At 42.3% G+C, this 16,913-nt stretch overlaps 1 protein-coding gene across 1 annotated transcript; it reads left to right on the forward strand.

The window, feature by feature from the left end:
* The first annotated feature begins 894 nt into the window (after positions 1-894).
* Positions 895-16,629, forward strand: kpna4 (karyopherin alpha 4 (importin alpha 3)). The gene is made up of 17 exons (XM_070970408.1): positions 895-1,214; positions 3,122-3,166; positions 3,356-3,445; positions 5,029-5,058; positions 7,006-7,058; positions 8,152-8,247; positions 9,872-9,957; positions 10,993-11,079; positions 11,175-11,344; positions 11,991-12,035; positions 12,220-12,351; positions 12,500-12,628; positions 13,328-13,432; positions 13,538-13,609; positions 13,721-13,883; positions 13,991-14,085; positions 14,252-16,629. The coding sequence occupies exons 1-17, from the start codon at positions 1,146-1,148 to the stop codon at positions 14,345-14,347; spliced, it is 1,563 nt and encodes a 520-aa protein (XP_070826509.1). The 5' UTR covers positions 895-1,145; the 3' UTR covers positions 14,348-16,629.
* The last annotated feature ends 284 nt before the right edge of the window (positions 16,630-16,913 follow it).

Raw genomic sequence — 16,913 nt, forward strand, 5'->3', positions numbered from 1 at the left:
GTTTCATACAGTTTATGTACATTACTGATGATTAAAAACTAGTGAGCTGACTTTGCTAACATGACCAAACATAAAGCACGTGTAACAACAGACGGCAAGCCAGCTATTGTTACTTACCCGTCCAACAGCAAGCAGGCCAGCTCTGCATCTGTCTTGCAGGCCTTTATTTTGCAAAGCTCTTGCAAATGACTAAAAGCCAGTCTGAGGTGTACTCTTGTCTGGCCTCTTGCTTGGTCTTTCTTTTCCTCCTCTTAGCTCCTCTTGGGTCTCCTGGCCCCTGTCACGATGTCCATTGCCAGCTCACCTGGCTCTGGTGCTCACTCAGGCCCTGCTCACCGCCAGCATAGTTGCGCTACTGCAATTTCAGGTGATGTTGGATCATTAAACTGGAGAATCTGGGGACTAGCCTGCATTTATCAGCTATCCTCTGAAGCTGTCCACTATTTTCATGTAAATAAAAGTAACAAGGCCATTAAATTTCAGTGATCCTAAATGCATTATTTAATTTGAGTTATTATTCCAGTTAGCAGCAAAAGCAGTGGAATTACAGTAACAGTAACTGTTTGTAATTTTACATTACTTTGCAATGTGATATTTCCTGCACTGATTACTGGATATAACTCCAGTTGTGTGAGTACATGCTGTGACAGCCTGAGCCACTGGTGGTGTGGTGTGGTGGCCACCCTTTGGATCCGGCCCTGGCAGTAAAATAAATGTAGTTCAGTAAAATAAAATGTAGTGGCATAAATTAGAAACACTCAAGTTAATACTCACATTGTACGTAGAGCAGGTGTAGTACTTGAGTAAATCGTCTTCCAGTGTATAAAAAATGCATGTATACGATGGATGGTTAATGGCTATTGAATATAAAGACCAAATCTATGTTCGCATGTTATTATGTGACGGTGCGCGCCCTGCAGATAGACGTTAACAGTGAAGCCAATGAGAGTAAAGGGGGTTTCCCCACCCTTCCTCTACGCCAGAGAGAGGCTGCCCTCCACCACCGGCATTCCCAGTATGCACCGCGGACAGAGCAGCAAAAAATAGTCCATTAACGAAAGGCTGAGAAAAGGGAAGTAGAAAAAGGTAGCTCGCAAGCTAAATCCACGAGTTGAACTGTATTTAACGTAACTAGAACCGCTAACATGGCTGACAACGAGAAACTGGACAACCAGCGGCTGAAGAATTTCAAGAACAAGGGCCGTGATTTGGAGGTAAAAGTTATGCAGATTGGTGTCGAGGATCTCCTCTTTTCCTCGGCGCTGCCGCTATGTTCACGGCCAGCTTCGCCTGCTGGCTTCCTTGTGACGTCGTTTCTAATTTCCACCATCGGGAACTTTGTACTCAAAGCCTCGGCCTGGGCCTTCACATATCACCAGTTTTATAATGCCGGCACTGGCTTTGCGACCCCCCTTTGGGTTTCACTGGTTTCGTTCCGCCATGAGACCGCGATGGTTATAAAACATGTCGGAAAAGCTAGTCAGAGTTCATCGCCTCCGCTGATGTGCTCAGCTAGCTTGCTGCTAGCCAGGCCCACGGGGGACATGCTAGCTTAATTGAAGGATATTTAGCGCGATGAGTTAGCTGGTGAAAACGATTAATGAACGTGTAGAAGTTCATAAAATTGACATTGATGTTGTCCTAGGGATATATTTGCTTGTCAGACAAGCTAATGCAGCGGCAGATTAGCATTATTTTGATGCTGCAGTTAGCCAACCTGCCTGCTAGCTTGTTTGCTAGCTAGCTGCCGTTAAGCTCGGTGGTTGGTGGTGCTGGTGGCCGCAGTTCCACCCATCCCCCGTCTTTATCACCAAAAACAATGGCGGAAACCAGTTAGCATCTTAGCCGGCCAGTTGCCCGTGTCTTTGAAATTGTCGCATAATGTTGAAAATGTATTCCGTGGTTTACTGAGGTTACATTTGCCTCGAATAAAGGTTAACACGACCACCTAGTTAACACGATCACATGACTGATAGATCAGAGCCACACGTTAGCTAACCTCGGATCATAAGTTACCAGTTGACATGACTGTTACCGACAGCTAAGCGTGTATCTGCTTGATTTATGTTATGGGATGGTGTTGTTTTCATACGAGCTCTCTTAGGATGTATATGAGTAGAATATACTCACATCCTGTGTGACAGGTCGTTTCTGTTGCGAGCTAGGCCACCAGACACGAGTTGTCTCGCCTGGCAACCTGTTAATAACTTCAGATATACTCATCAGGGTGGAGGTTTTTCAGTGACATTTCTGACAAACATCGACCCTTCAACTGCAATTAAAGCAATGATCATCAAGTATATAGTAAACCACACGCCAGTAGCCAGTTTATTAGGTTCACTTATCTGTTAAAGTAGCCCTGCAATAAATTCTCACTTCATGTAGGTTATAATTCAAGCAAATAGGTTATATGTCACATTTTGCTGTTTGAAACTGTCTGAGAGGTGTTGATTCAACTTGATGGTCATTTTGCAGGCTGTTGTTTCAGGTTCCTTTCAAGTGTATGTTTTTTTCCATTTCTTTTTGTCCAGCTCATGTAGTGCAGTGCTGATAGACCAGATATTAGAAAGCCATCTTTGTAACACAGTACATGTGAACAGCAGCACAAACAACAGTCTCTAATGAAGACCAAAATTCAGAATTGCCACCTTTCTAACAATTTAAACAAAAACTGAACATTGTAATCCTCATGATGGTAGGATTTATTACTGGACTGCAATAATTTTGACTAAATCTGCCTAATAAATTGGCAACTGAGTGTATTTCATCACTGTGGCAGTTGCATGGTTTGTATGGTTATGACTGCGAATACAAATTGTATATATCAAAGAATATGGGGGAAAGCTGTCTTGCTAAGGCACATAAAATGATTGTACGTCAAGTTAAACAGCATCATAGTAGGTCAGGCTCATGTGTGTTTGGGTGCTGTCATCTGCAACGTGTGGACTGTTGACCTAATACTCCAGGCATGACTTAAACTGCTGGTCAGCTTGGGTCACACGAACATGGATGCTGATCTCACACTGTGCTCAAATTTAATGTTGTGTCGCTCTCTTGTGCAAAGACATGTTGGGATTACAGTTCTTTGTTGAATAATGTCAATGCTCTATCTCTCTGACAGACTATGAGAAGACAGAGGACTGAGGTAGTGGTGGAACTCAGAAAGGTAAATACATTTGTGTTATCTTGTGTTCCAACTACAGACTCCTAATAAATTTCACAAACTGTGACTTTCACAACCATATACTGGCCACAGTGCATTATCTTGATATTGCACTGAATGAGGCTTTTCCTTGTTATCATGAATTTCAGATGGAATATACATAAAGTGATATTTCTGTTTCCTCCGCCACAGAACAAAAGAGATGAGCACCTTCTGAAGAGGAGAAATGTGCCCCATGAGGACATCTGTGAGGATTCTGACATCGATGGAGATTTCAGATCGGTACGGTTCTCCCACTCAGAGTGAAGCTTGAGGCTCGGCAGTCAAAATCACTGTCATCCCTTTATGTGTAAAGTGTTAGTGCACATCAGATCTACATTTTAAAGCCAGCAACCTCATGCAGATAGCAGATCAAGAATACCACCATCATTACAGGGTTCTACATGTGGTGTCCTTGCTGCATTGAAATGGCCTCTCAGCAGTTCAGAAATTCAATCACAGTAACTGCCAAGTGGTATTGAGAGGGCTGATTCAAAGTGGGCTGCTTAGTTATATATCAACAATGACATGCTGCTCTGATTCAATGCAAGACACGAGAGGGGCTTTTGTAGAAAAGTGTGCTGGCCAATCTAGTTTATATACTTCACAAACCAATGATGGCTGTGCGGCTGTTTTCAGTTGGACTGAAATAGCACATCGATTGTGTTGCAGTGACGATATTTTGTTTACCAGTTTATTGCCATTTTAAACTTAAAAAATTGGGGCCTGTATATGCCCTTTTCTAATATATCAGATTTTTGCTCACTTTCCCTCAGCTCTTTATTTTTCTGCTGTTGTCTGAGTTCTTGTCGCCACTGTTTGTAATTTCTCTAAGTTACAGTCGTCTCTTTAATCTTCCACCACAGCCGTGGAATGTAAATACACAAATGTAAATCTGCTGCAGAGTCATATTTGTATGCAAGGTTGGGATTGAATGTTTTATCTTTTTCCTGGTTTGACTTTTGTCGTAAGTCTACCGAGCCCCCTTTATTTGAGGGCGCACAGGCAATCAGCTGCGACTGTTGTCTTTCAGAGGCATCAGCCAACTTTATGTAATAGCACCTGCAGTCAGGGTCAGGCCTTGCTTGAAAGTGATAGATGCAGCCTACATTGGACCCTGAACTCTCTGTAGACCAGTGGTTCTCAGACTTTTTCTGGCTCACCCCCTACAGAAGCTGCCAAAAAGTTCATGCCCCTTCCCCCCACAATATACCCCAGAATTTTATTGATCATTAACAATGATGGTGGAAGCAACAAATAAAGTATTCAAGTTGAATTTTAGTGAAATAAAGGTGAGCACAATGGCATCATCCAACCCTTGATTATTTTCCCTTTAATACATTTATACCCCCCGTCGTGGCTCTACACCCTGAGAACCACTGGTGTAGAAGAAGTCAGGTGTGCTTGCCTATTGGCAAATTATCATGTTGAACACTGGCCTGCACGTCAAACGTGCTTACTGTTCCACCACAACACCACACAGGGTCAAGTGAAAATGAAAGTCACTGTATTGTTCCAGTGACATTTCCCAATCATCAGCCTCCACTCACTGCTCTCAGTAGTGCTCTGGCTTCTTTTCATTCCTGCTTTGTCAATGTCACATACAAATTTTAAGAGTTACTGTTTTAGTACATAACAGGTGTCTGCTCGTTGGTGTTTGGTGCTGCCAGGATTTGCATTTTCAGATTATTCAGATGGTTTACAGCATCTTTTTTTCTTGCCAAACCACCAGTTTATGATTTACCTGCTACTGATCATCCTGTAACCATTGACATTACCTGCTCTATGTTACAAATGTGTGACTTTCCAAAATGTTTCTTTTTCAGCAAAACACCTCCCTTGAAGCAATAGTACAAGTAAGTAGTATATTTTCTTTCTTTATTTTTCTTCTTCGTCATTTAGCCGGTCTTATGGGCGCTGTATAGCTGCATTCACACATGCACTGCTCCCCCTGAACTTTTCTGGACATTACCTGGGCAAGCTGTACATGTGAACGCAAATGTCTGAATCAGTTGACCTGGATTAACTCTACCAGCTCTCATATACAAAGTATGCGTACTGTCTGATTAAGCAGGTGTCAATAGAGCAGGTGATTGTCCCGAAAATTCCCAGTGAGCGAGTGGTCGTGTTGATGACTTTGCATGGAGTGGATATGTCCAAATGTGCTAAGAATTAATTTCACCATTATGGATGAGTCCTCCTCCTCCTCCTCCTGAATGATCTGTTCTGGTGCCACCTCTTGCCTAAACCCAGCAGTATTTCCAGTCGGTGAGGACTTGTCTGACATGAGCAATTTCCTGTTTTGTGCAAAGGGCCAACTCCAGATAATATCTGGACCTGTGGCCAGTTGCACTGGTTATTCATAATTTGTCTCTTAAGTCAGGGTGCAAAGTCCATAGCAAATGATACACTGAAATTAGTTTGACGCTCCGTGCCAAATACTGTTTTGCGGAGGACTTTACACCTGCTAAGTGCTTGGTGCAAAATCAAATTGTAACTTGTGTTTGTGTCGGAACTAGTTGAACTGGTGCGACCACTAAAATGTGAGTAGCATGTAAACTCTGCCCTGTTAGACATTACATTCAAACTAGGCTTCGTTTCAAATTAGGTGTAGTTGGTATAGCCCAGTGTTATTTTTGGGACATCTAAACTGAACTCAATGTGTTATAGGGCTGTCAATCAATATTCTTATTCTTCTTTATGTTCAAATTGTAAAAAAAAAAAAAAAATCCATACATTCAAGGGTGAAAATTAATATTTAATTATGGAGGGAAAAAGCAGTGCCAGATGAACAGGAGCCATAAAACCACAGATTGTGTTGTCCAGTAATTAATGTTTCTTTGTTAGTTGTTTTCAACCAGGAAAATCTGTTGAAGTGCAACATATTTAAAGCTCTCAGTCAAAATGTCTTGTGAAGATAATTCCTGAGCTAGTTGTGTATTCAGCTCTAAATGCTCTGTCCGCTGCTTCTCTGATACCCACCATCTCTTTCTTTCTCTTCTCCCAATTCGGCGAGCAATGAGTTTATTTCAAGCAATCCACAGTTAGTGATGATTGTTTGATGATTGAAAAAGACAAACCAAAAAGGGTTTGATGCATTTTATTTTGTTTTTCACCTTTTAATGAAGTGCGTTTAACAATGAGAAAATTGCTGCCTCTGTGAATGGAGTCTGGTGGTTTTGGCGAGAGTGACACAACAAGTATTTCTTGACAGATCTCACTCTTTAACAAAAAGAAATTTCTGTTGGGATCCTTTCCATAATGTTGTCGGACGCTTAGAATAACAATCTGAGCCTGTCAGTGGCAAAAACAATTGCAGCCTGTTTTCGTGGCTGATGGCTGCAGCGCTCTCGCTCAATATTCAATATATTGTCCACATTAGTCACTTAGACGCAAATCGGTGTCCAATCTGATAAGTAACCGATCTTCCTCCAGTTTGTCCGGGACATTGATATCTTCCAGAACGCGTGGACCCGTCACTTTGATTGATTGAGAATGAAATGCAGGTCAAGCTGATTCAAGCAGATCAACAACGAGCATTGAACATTAGTTTGTTTATTTTGTTTGTGCAAAGGTGCAAAAATAGATATTTCAATGGTTTGTGTTGTTTTGTTTTTTTTGTTTTTTTTTTCAGAAGGAATATTCAAACATTTTTGGCCACTTTTGACAGCCTTAATGAGTTATCACTACAATATAAATAGAAAGCTGGAAGTTAAATAAAAAAATTGCTTCCATCTGTTTGACATTGTACAGATTTGAGGGGTTTTATTATCTAAAATCTTGCGCATGACTTCTTGTTTTAGAATGCCACCAGTGATAACCAGGGCGTCCAGCTGAGTGCTGTCCAGGCTGCCAGGTAAGAACATACACCCTCACACTGCTGGACTCCTGATTGCCACATCATGTTTATCCCATCAGTTGGCCAATGATTGAATATTGTTTGTGTCTGTATAATCATTTAGTGCCACGTTTCTCATGTGGTAATATTGATTCACAGTTCTAAGTGTCTAGGGGTGCTTTCACACCTAACCTGTTAAGTTTGGTTCGTTTGTGCTGGTGCGAAAGCTGTCAGTCATACTCTGGTAAGGACTAAATAACTGGACCAAGACCAGTCAGATGCTGGTGCAGTTCATATGTGGTGTGAAAGCAAAGCCGATTTTAGAATGAATTCAGAAGAGACTCTGCAGATGTGAAAATGATCTTGAATTCATTATCTATAAATGTTGCTGTTTTTAAATGGTTAATATTGTTGCACATTAATATGGAGACCATGCTGTCGTGATTATCATGATGTTGCTATTTCCCATGGTACCCAAGCTCAATTTTCACTATGAATAAACTGTTGATACAGTATCATGTTGAACAGTTGCAGGTTAAATGCAATCCAGATTCACATCTGCTTACAAGTGTATTTCCAAGCCAGAGATTCTGATTAAAATTGATGGGCTCTTACAAAATACAGTCTGAGTGTGGAAATTTTGCCGAGTGTTTTTCCAGCTTGCTTCGACAGCTGTGATTTACAGTAAGTCAGCCCCATCTGATTAATAGAGATTGTAAATGGCACTGCAGCTCAGAAGTGCAGACCTCCTCAAATTGGGTCAGGTGCAGCAATAAGGTAGCTGAATTCATGAACCATGCTTCAGGATTATTCTTATTTGTCTTCATTTGTTTTCCCATTAAAGTCTACCCTGCAGCTCTATGTGAAGACGCCTTCACACTGTACCTGATGTTATGTAATGTTGATGTTGGGTCAGGCGCAGGTTGAAGTCTCTTGTTACTACAGTCACTGAGATTGTGGTTGACTTACAGTGTGCACATGGTTAACATTCTTTAGCTGTTCATCTATCCATCCATCTATGTAACTGGCTGTTCTTGTTGGTATGTGTCAGTAAAGTTATGTCGGTATGAATGTGTGAATAATGGTCTTTGTTTCCCCTTTGTTTTTGTAGGAAGTTGTTGTCCAGTGACCGTAACCCTCCCATAGATGACCTGATTAAGTCTGGGATCCTTCCTATACTGGTCCACTGCCTGGACAGAGATGACAAGTAAGCAGGCTGTATACTGTTTGTCTGCATGTAGCAGTGAATCATGCTTTTTCATGTGTGATAATTATAGTGCAAGCTAGCCCTTTTTCCTGATCATATTGAGTTTATGTACACTTCAAAGTTATGCAAATGAGCCAGCGGAGTTTAGCCCAGCCTGCATCTCAACAGTGTAGCATTTATGTTAATGTGTTCCAGTTTTCACCTTCCAGGAATGGCGAAATATAAATGACTCATCAGCTCACTTTTGTTGCTTAAGGCCCTTGTCCGGTCACTCACCTGTACTTTTACTGCTGCCTTCAGAGATTAGAGTTCCACCACCACAACGGATTTCTGTCAGTTGGCATCCAGAGAGGCCACATATGCGATCAATGCAATGACAGACTGGAACACTGGGAATTTTCCCACCGCGATGTTTGTCAATTAGGGCTGTTGCACAAAATATACATGTATTTGTTAAGAGCCCCAGTCGCTATGTCAGTAAAATAACCAAGTACTGGTGCCAGTCCATGTGTCCTGGAAGATTTTGATGTCAAATATTAGCTGTGTTTCTGGACCCTATTTTCCCGTGTTCTTCTGTGTCCAAGTGACAAATGAAGACAACAGTTTTTGAAATTGTTCCAGTATTGAACGGGAGCTGGAACCTAACGGGATGCAGTGTAATCTCTGGGCATTTGCACTCTGTCAAAGTACATAAATTAAAAGTGGATGCCACTGACACGATGCTCAGATTGTTATTCTAAGTGTCTGACATCATTACTGATACTTCGTGTGAAAGAGTGTGATCTGTTTTGCTTAACCAGGAACAGCCACCATATCGTTCTCGCCAAAGCTAGCAGACCCCAGCTGTGTTCAGCATGTTCAGCTTTTCATAAAGTTGATGCGCTAGCCCCTGTAAATTTTCGTGAACTAACCAATCACAGCCTGGATGTGGCAGGACATAACAAAAAAGTGCATGTCTTACAGCAAAATGTTGAATTCGTTGTTATGCATGAATGGTTATAATTTGTTAATCGAACAAATTAGAGACTAAACACCATTGGAGAATATTTTTCTTGCACATGGATTTAATGAAAGAACAAGTTCTTCATTGTGACCGTGTTGGTTTCCCTGCACCGTATGTACGACGGGTTTATCACCTTTTTTCAGCCACCCAAACTAGATGCTGAAAGCAGCAGTGTGTTAAGTCCTGTCTGTCACCCCAGATCTGTAGGCTGCCTCTTCATCAATCATGGTTTATCTTTCTCACTGGGCCATAATATCCTCAAATGCCCAATCGGGTTTTTGATGAGAATGCTGAGAAAAGTCATAAAAGCTGTTCAGATGTATCCTCAGCCCTCAGAAACACGATTGGTCTGGAGTATTTAAATAAAGTCCAGGTTAAAGCCTTCTCGAACTTGGCGGCTTCTTTAGAGCAACGGTAGCGGTGGTTGTGTGTGGGCTGGTGCTGAAGCCTCATCATTTTACATATTGTGCTGTTTGTTCAGCACATGTCAGGCTAGTGTGGGGACCTCTTCTGTTCAGTTGTTTTCCAAGTTGTAGGTGGGGAATGTGACTTGGCTTGAGTTAGAAGATTTTTCATTTTGCTTTAATCCCGGTGCCTTCATCCATATCTCGCTCTGTGCAGCCCATCTCTCCAGTTTGAGGCAGCCTGGGCTCTAACCAACATAGCGTCTGGTACCTCAGAGCAGACCCAAGCTGTGGTCCAGTCCAGTAAGTGCCATCATATCACACATGTCTTTAGCTTGATTTTATTTCTGTGTCTTTTCTTTTTCATGTATCTTGATCTCCTTGTAGATTTTGTTTGCTCCGCTTTCTGCTGATTTTGTGTTGTACAGTGTTATACTGGAATATAAGCTGTGGTATTTTGCAGCTAATATATTATTATTAAGATCGTCTGTTTGGTAAATTGTTGTGAAATGGTAAAAGCTGTGTATTTACTGTGGTTGGCAACCTAACTTTTGCAAAATGCTGAGCTTTATTTTCTTATTTCTATACTTAACAGTATATTCACATTCATGTCACCTTGGCAGCTGGTGACATTTTCAAGTTGAACAAACCTCACAAATGCACAGTGATGGCAAATTGCACACAGTGACAATGGAAGTGTGTCTGTGGTGCATACATTTTTAGTATGGACTAAAAACAGTCATTAATGCTTAGCAAAATTAGCATGAAATTATGTTTTATTATGGGTGTTGCATCAAGAAATTACAAAACAAGCAGCCAAATGTATAGCATGGCTTTGCATTTTGTAAATCAAGTGCAATGAGGTTCCTTTGTAACACTCTGTTTATTCATTTTCTTCTATTCCTCAAAATGCCTGCTTCGCATGAATTGATGACGAACATGCAGAAGTTGTGTTTATCTAAATGGCAGTGCTGGCAACAAGATGGATAGAAGGCAATTGAAATATGTAAATCACAATATCATCATAATTAATGGCAAATTATACTGACTTAATGGCAGAATTTAAGTATCTCTGCCCTTGAATTAGCATATTTCCTCGAACTTTCTCACATTACACTTAATGTTTTTTTAAGGTTTGATCCTAAGGATCTGAATTTGTTGGGCCAGGAAAATGTTCTGTTTTGTGGTCTTTCAGTGTGTGGAATCAGACGATTAATGTCGTATTACATAGTATAACTGCTGTGTCTCCTGCCAGAGCTGTTTCAAAATTCTGTTAGGAACATCAGATCACGAGATGTCCTTGTGCATGATTAACACTGACCTGTTTCCTTTGTGTAGACGCTGTGCCACTGTTTCTGAGGCTGCTTCAGTCTCCTCACCAAAATGTGTGCGAACAGGCAGTCTGGGCCCTGGGAAATATCATCGGTGAGTCGCTGATGGTGCGAACATTAGAAATAAAAGCAGTTAGTCCTGAGACGACATGCACTTCATCTGTGTGTGTGTTTGTGTGTGTTCTCCAGGTGATGGCCCTCAGTGCAGAGACTATGTGATCAGCTTGGGTGTGGTCAAGCCCTTGCTCTCTTTCATCAGTCCCTCCATCCCCATCACCTTCCTCCGCAATGTCACCTGGGTCATGGTCAATCTGTGCCGCCACAAGGACCCTCCACCACCCATGGAGACAATCCAGGAGGTGTGTATGTGTGTAGAGGAGGAGAGAATGAGCGAGCAGTACACATGCTAGATTGCTGGGTTACAGGAAAGGCAATATTAAAGGGCTAATGAGTCGGAAGCCAGTGAGGGATTGCACATGTTTTTGTTTTGTGCATTTTCAGAGGAAAGATACTCAGACTTGTGAATGCAGAGCGTCAAATGTGTCTTTTCATGTCTGCAAATGTACAAGTGTGTTGAAAAAGACACCATCAGGTCAAAAAATGAGGGGATGCTACAAGCTTTCTGCTGGAACATTTTTGGGTCACTAAAGTCACAGCAAACCTGAGCAATCGGATGTTTGATTAAAAAATGTGTCTTGTAACAGGATGAAATATCTGGAACCTTTGCAGTGTGTAGGATCTCCTCCAGTCTGAAGGCCTGATAGTGAATGCAAAAGAAAGCTGGTTTACAGGATGTGTCTCAACCTTGAATTGAAATGAGAATTATGCCTTAGGAAATGATTTCTTTTTGGGGGCCAACTACTGCTGTATCTTAAAATCTAAGATGTGCAGTGAGGTGCAGCTTGCAGAGTAATGGCTCATCGGCCATCTCAACTATATTTAAGCCTTTGTAGGTCACATAGGAACACCCAATGATTCCACCTGTCTTTTCTATTCTCCCCTCAGATCCTGCCGGCTCTCTGTGTGCTGATCCACCACACTGATGTCAGTGTGAGTAGAATGATTTTTTTTTTTTTTTTTTCTTTCTCCAGCCTTTTAAGGAGGCAGTGATGCCTTGACCTCAATTAACTATTAGCATTATTTACCACAGAATATATCCCTGTTAAATTCTAACTATCTGAAGTAGTACAGGGAGGAGATGGTGTTCATTTGTTTTTTTCTCCCCTGCCTCCAGATCTTGGTCGACACAGTGTGGGCTCTGTCTTATCTGACAGACGCTGGGAACGAGCAGATCCAAATGGTCATCGACTCGGGCATCGTCCCCCAGCTGGTGCCTCTGCTCAGTCACCAGGAGGTCAAAGTTCAGGTATGAGGAGGTGCCAGGCATGACTAATTATTCTTAAGATTGAATTAATAAAACGTCTGGTGCGGAGAGATGGCAGAGATCATTGTGTTGATTAAATCAATAAATAAGTGGTGTTATTCTATTATTTGCACTCCCTCTCCACATCCAGACTGCTGCCCTGAGGGCTGTTGGTAACATAGTGACTGGCACAGATGAACAGACCCAGGTGGTGCTCAACTGTGATGCTCTCAGCCACTTCCCTGCACTCCTCACACACCCAAAGGAGAAAATCAACAAGGTAATAACACCTTCTCCGTTCTCTTCCCTGCTGCTCCGAAACTACTGCAGGATGTGTTTTCTGGACGTGATGAAATCAGAGACTTGGTGCTCGTGTGAATGCTGTGTGAATGGTGTAGATGGGATAGATAGGTACTTGCAGCAGGTCACAACATGGAGAATCGTGAGGATGAAGAGGACGAAGAGGACCACTGTGTTGGTTAGGTGTGGTTAGTTAGACAGATTGGGGGTTGGGGAGGAGGGTAGCCTGTGTGCATGTGATTTGAAAGTGTGATACTATGGGTTGGTGGCCACAGGGTGCTGAAGACCATGCGTCTCTGCTGATATCGAAGTGCATCTGAGTCCAGTCGCTTTAAAACAAGGCCTCTTTTTGTGACCTGGGCGATGATTAGAGCCTCATCACCACCCTCGCCCCACCCACAGCGCTCTGTCTCGACCAGAGGTCAAACTCTCAGCGGACCTCTGGATTCTGATCCAGTTCAAAGTGCTTTGGCCCTCAAAAAGAGGGACGAGGCAGTCTGTTGTGCTTGATTGTGATCATAGTCTTCCTCCCCTCAAGCTGAAGGTGTGACATGTAAAATCACCTCGCTTTTGTAGTGAGGATCAAACCTGCATGTACTTAACACTACACGGCTTGACTGCTAATTTCCACAGCAGAAAGCAGTCAGCGATGCTTGTAATTGTGCGTTTTATCCTGTAGGAGGCAGTGTGGTTCCTGTCCAATATCACAGCAGGCAACCAGCAGCAGGTGCAGGCTGTCATCGACGCCAAGCTAGTTCCCATGATCATTCATCTGCTCGACAAGGTGTGCATCCATCTCTCTTTCTAAACTGTGTCAGCTTTGAGTGTTCTTCAGAGCGCATGGGGAAAATCCGTACTGCTCACCGTCAACGCATATTTATTTCTGCAGGGTGACTTCGGCACTCAGAAGGAAGCAGCCTGGGCCATCAGCAACCTAACAATAAGTGGGAGAAAAGATCAGGTAAGAATCTTCTAAAATAAATCACTTTTTTTCCAAGAAAGTTACAGCATCAAGCTCTAACAGAAATGAGAGTGTGTCAGATTACTGATTGTCCTCTCTGCCTGCCTGCAGGTGGCGCACTTGATTGAGAAGCAGGTGATCCCTCCTTTCTGCAACCTGCTGACTGTGAAGGATGCACAGGTCGTTCAGGTCGTTCTCGACGGCCTCAGCAATATCCTCAAGATGGCAGATGATGACGCCGAAACAATTGCTAACTTTATTGAGGAATGTGGAGGTAAGTTCCAGCCGCTCCGTCGAGGTTTTTCTGTGTTTGTGTTCATAAACATTAGGCGTTCGTGTTTGGTTGAACGCTTGACAATTTGTTGTTTTCTTCTTCCTCAGGTTTGGAAAAAGTGGAGCAACTGCAGAACCATGAAAATGAAGATATCTACAAATTGGCATATGAAATTATTGATCAATTCTTCTCATCTGATGATGTAAGTTACATGTAAATGCAGTTCTTAGTTGATTTTGTAAACAGTTTGAACTGCGTGCTTCTTTTTGCTCTTTCAGTCGTATTGCCGTCTTGTAAAGTTGAAAGTTTAGACTGGTATCACTCTTCAGTGTTTTGTTAACATCCTCATGCTTCGTCTTTTCATTCAGATTGATGAAGACACCAGCCTGGTCCCAGAGGCCATCCAGGGCGGAACTTACGGCTTTAACTCAGCCAACGTGCCAGCCGAGGGATTCCAGTTCTAGACGGCATCTGGGGTATTCTGGAGTTTTGTTCACGATGCAGCACTCTGTTCAACATAAAAAAATTAGGAGAGAAAGAGCGAGAGAGAGCGAGAGTGTGAGAAATTTGATCCATTGTGCTTGGCTCGTGGGATCCATGGCTGCATCTTATCTGAGAGAAAAATGTGTGGATTTCATTTGGCATTCCAGGGGAACCAGCCCAAATGAAGTTTGAGATGGCGAGTGGGTGCGAGTGAGAATGAGTGGCTACATGTTGCAAAAAAGCAAAACATCTACATCGAATGCGTTGAGAGACATGCTGACATAACTTCTGTGTTATTGGAGCTGTCGTCTTCGGAAAACTACTTCAAACGACAACAAAAAAAACTCGATGTCTGCCCGGGGAGAACCAAGGACGTCCAAAAATATGAAATCAAGAGATCTTGAAATATTACACACAACAAAATGCAGAAGTGAATATAACTTTAATTCCGAACTGAGATGAACCACGAACCATCACAATCCTGCGGTCCTCCGACTCGAGAGGGCGCCACCATTGATGTGCCCCTCCCCCAATCGGCCACGCTATCAGACACGTGTGTGAATGGACCCATTGTGTATGAATGTCTGGACTCAGTGCTGAGGAGCCAGGTTCATCTCCTCCAACGAAACGCCCCCAACAGGGCACCATCCTCTCCCCCTGGTGGGCGGGGCCAGGAGTCCGGCGGCGCGTGTCGCATGTGCGAGAGAATGGACGGATGACTTGTGTGTGCTTGGCTGCGTGCGTGACTGGGAGTATGCAAGACTGGGTGAGAACGCATGCAGAGACGGAGAAAAAAATACAAATACAACATCTGAAGAGAAACAAAATTGAGAAACGCAACAATGAGGTTAGCAAAGGTTTCAGGAACGAAATTCTGCCTTTGAAAGAGAGGCTGATCCTCAAATCCCTGAAAGGAAGAACTTTGGATATGAGAAAAAAAAAATCATCGTCATCACAAGGATTCTTTTTTTGTTTTGAATTATTGTTAAGTTAGTATTAATTGACACTGGACAATGCTATTGGCAGGTGTGGAGCAGCAGTGCATTGTATTAAGATGCATTTGGTGGCTTTTGGGCTTTTGTTTTTGCCTCCAGTGTGTTCCTTTTTATGGTATTTTTTATTTTCAGCTTTTAGTTTCATTGCTTCTGTAAAGGTGATTGACGACGATCGTATTCCACCCTCACACAGAACCCTAACGTACGCACCAGACATGGGCTTGATGCTGTGAAATTCTGACACCATCACTATAATCAACCAAATGACCTGTTCCCCTTGTGACATTTCATTATTTTTTCCCTTCAATTTACAGCAAAATCACTGCTTTGCAGTATTGTTGCCATAGCTTTGACTTATCACCAAGGGAGAAGAGAACAATGGCCATTTCATGTAGGATTGTGAATCATAACCTTTGCATGTACTAAACTATAGCACAGTTATTTTTTAGGCTATTTTAGTTTCCTTAGGCTGTGGATACAGTGTAATTTTCATTTCAAGTAAAACTGTGCTTAAATGTTACATGTTTCCCCTTCCCTTACCCCTCACTAGTGTCCAATTTGCTAAATAATCTACAGTTTTGCACATGTACTGCAAAGTGAGGCCTGAAGTCTTTCTGAAGGTGTGTTGGTCAGTTTCGTAGGTTTTGACCTGCCAACAGCCTCTACAATATGCATCACTCAACCACAGTCTTTGTTGTCTTTCTAGAGTAATCCAATGATGCTTTTTAGTGATACTTGAGAAAATAATGACTTTATTTCAGGAGCAGCAGTAATGAATCTGCTAATGTATCTCAGCTAGACTAAGAGGGGATTCAACCTCCCTTTTCTCAAGGTCAAAGGGTGTCCCACATGTCAGACTGGAGTTGTCCTAAGTGGTTTCTCCTGAATAATAAATAAACCCATGAACAAGTTTGCTGTACCTTTAGTACTTTGCAGAGTCCTTAGCCCCATACTCCTTTTCCCTCTTTTACCACCCAGGTGTACAAGCTTACCCTTGCTTACCCTTACCCACATATTTTTTTTTTTGTGTTAACTTCAAACACTGTAGTAAATGATTACACATTGTGCTCATACACCTTCTGTTGAACATAGGGTTATTTTTTTTTTTTTTTTTGCAGCATTCCTTGTTAGCAAACATGTGGTTTTAAATCTAAAATTATGAAATGGAAGAGAAAAAAAAAAGGTGGTTTGCCCATAAACCTTTTTGGGAGATAGGCTACAGGATAGGTTGTCTTCGAGAAAAATAAATAGTGAAACCCAAACCGGGAGATTGCGTGTGTGTGTGGTCTGTTGTGGAGAAGTGGTGTGATTATTCATTTTGCGTGTATTTGCTTGTTTTTCCCCTTTAAAAACTGTTTAACAGCCAGGGGCTTTCGTTTCTCTCAACGGCTGAGCTTGAATTCAAATCGAGAAAAGGCGGGTCCTGACTGGCCAGAAAGACCGTTTATCCGCATGCGTACTACGGGAAATGGAAATGGTGCGTTCGTAACTGTCGGAAAGAAATGCGTGATTCGGACGTAATACTTCCACACGAACCACGGAGCCAAGACTT

Source organism: Chaetodon trifascialis, chromosome 9, assembly GCF_039877785.1.
Source record: "Chaetodon trifascialis isolate fChaTrf1 chromosome 9, fChaTrf1.hap1, whole genome shotgun sequence".
NCBI classification, from domain to species: domain Eukaryota; kingdom Metazoa; phylum Chordata; class Actinopteri; order Chaetodontiformes; family Chaetodontidae; genus Chaetodon; species Chaetodon trifascialis.

Bases quoted from the DNA above. Each gene is read 5' to 3' on its own strand.
- kpna4 (XM_070970408.1), top strand. From the start codon at position 1,146: ATGGCTGACAACGAGAAACTGGACAACCAGCGGCTGAAGAATTTCAAG. The intron at 3,446-5,028 runs GTACGGTTCTCC...TTTCTTTTTCAG, and splicing joins TCGATGGAGATTTCAGATCG to CAAAACACCTCCCTTGAAGC. The intron at 9,958-10,992 runs GTAAGTGCCATC...TCCTTTGTGTAG, and splicing joins CCAAGCTGTGGTCCAGTCCA to ACGCTGTGCCACTGTTTCTG.